Genomic DNA, 1,393 nt, shown 5'->3' with positions numbered 1-1,393 from the left:
TTTGACAGATGAAGAAACAAGAGCACAGAGAGGTTCGTTAACTTTCCTCAATGCCACACAACCAAGAAAGGCTGAGCCAGGATTTCAACCTAAGTCACTCACACTGCAGATCCACACTGCTCTCCACAAACCCCCTCAAATACACTGCGACAGTACACCCACACCCAGCTTCACAGACATCCAGGCCCACGACTAAAGTCCTCTGCATCCCACCACCCGGGGGAGGAACCAGGTGGCCAAACTTCTGTTACAAACGGGTCTTTATTAAAGATGAGAAGCCAGGTCTTTATTAAAGATGAGGAGGGGGCAGGAAAGGGGGCAGTGTGCCATCTGCCCACTGCCTTTGGCTGCCCAGGATGAAGGAGCCCCTCTGCTCCACTCATGCCCCCCCATGAGGGCACATCTCCATGAGGCTGAGGCGTGGGGGGCAATGTGAAGAAAGGGGGTGGGTTCCAAGAAAAAAAAAGTCCTTTCCCATAGCCCTAATAAATAACAGTAGGATTTGGGGTGACCTTGGCACAGTCATGGGGAGACACAGCACCCTGAACCCCAAAACCTCTGAACTGGGGCAAGCCCTGCTTAAGGGAATTAGGAGGGACTGAGTGAGAGGTCACATCTGGGGATGGCCTGGGAGGGGGAAGGGGTGTCCCAAGGACCCTGCCAAGGGGGAGCCTTCCCCCCACCCTCCAGCCAGATTCCCAGATTCTGAGAAGAGAGGACCGGATGACAAAGAATGACCCACGATGACCCATTTCTCTCCTCTCTTTTGCACATGCTTAGACACGGGCGGTCCCCCATTGACTGGAATCATACCCACCCACTCTAGAAATTCTGAAAACCAGGGACTCCTATTGGCTCTTCAGACACTGAGCACTGGCTGGAGATGCCCTCTTGCTTGAGGATTCTAAGAAATGAGAGGGAAGCTCCCATTGGCTGGAGTAAACTCCTTTTGATTAGAATTCTGAGAACTGGGGGCTCTCATTGGCTGGGCAATGGACAATGGAGTCAGGCTTTGGCCCTTGAAAGGGCAATCCTAGGGGCAAGGGCCCACCCTGCAGTTCCGCCCCACTGGGGTGTCCCAGAGAGCAAGAGAAGCAGGGAGACCCCCAAACGTCCTTCCGGCCATCTTTTGGTATCTGGGCCTGGCTGGTGTGTGGGAAAGGGGCTTTGGCACTCACATGACACACGTACACACACGCGTGGCAGGGAAGTGGGGACCGGGCAGACACTGGGTGGATGGTGGGGCCTTCACAGCAGGTGGTCACGGCTGGCAAACAGGTAAGGGCTGAAGTTGTCCCGGTGAAAGGGGGAGGGATAGAGTCCGCTGAGGGTGTACAGGTCCCGCAGCAGGGGTGTGGGCAGTAGCAGCTTCCGGCCACGTCCACCACCCCCG

At 55.7% G+C, this 1,393-nt stretch overlaps 1 protein-coding gene across 1 annotated transcript in view; it reads right to left on the bottom strand.

Annotated features, from left to right (window-relative positions):
* Window positions 1-242: 242 nt before the first annotated feature.
* Window positions 243-1,393, bottom strand: part of LOC103591357 (lipid phosphate phosphatase-related protein type 2) — an 8,402-nt gene continuing 7,251 nt past the window's right edge. Inside the window, exon 11 of the mRNA XM_008573797.1 lies at window positions 243-1,393. Within this exon, the coding sequence (XP_008572019.1) occupies window positions 1,249-1,393 (145 nt within the window). The 3' untranslated portion in view covers window positions 243-1,248.

The sequence above is a fragment of the Galeopterus variegatus genome, unplaced genomic scaffold (genome assembly GCF_000696425.1).
Source record: "Galeopterus variegatus unplaced genomic scaffold, G_variegatus-3.0.2 Scaffold964, whole genome shotgun sequence".
Lineage (NCBI taxonomy): Eukaryota > Metazoa > Chordata > Mammalia > Dermoptera > Cynocephalidae > Galeopterus > Galeopterus variegatus.
This window is presented reverse-complemented; position numbering and strand designations above follow the sequence as displayed.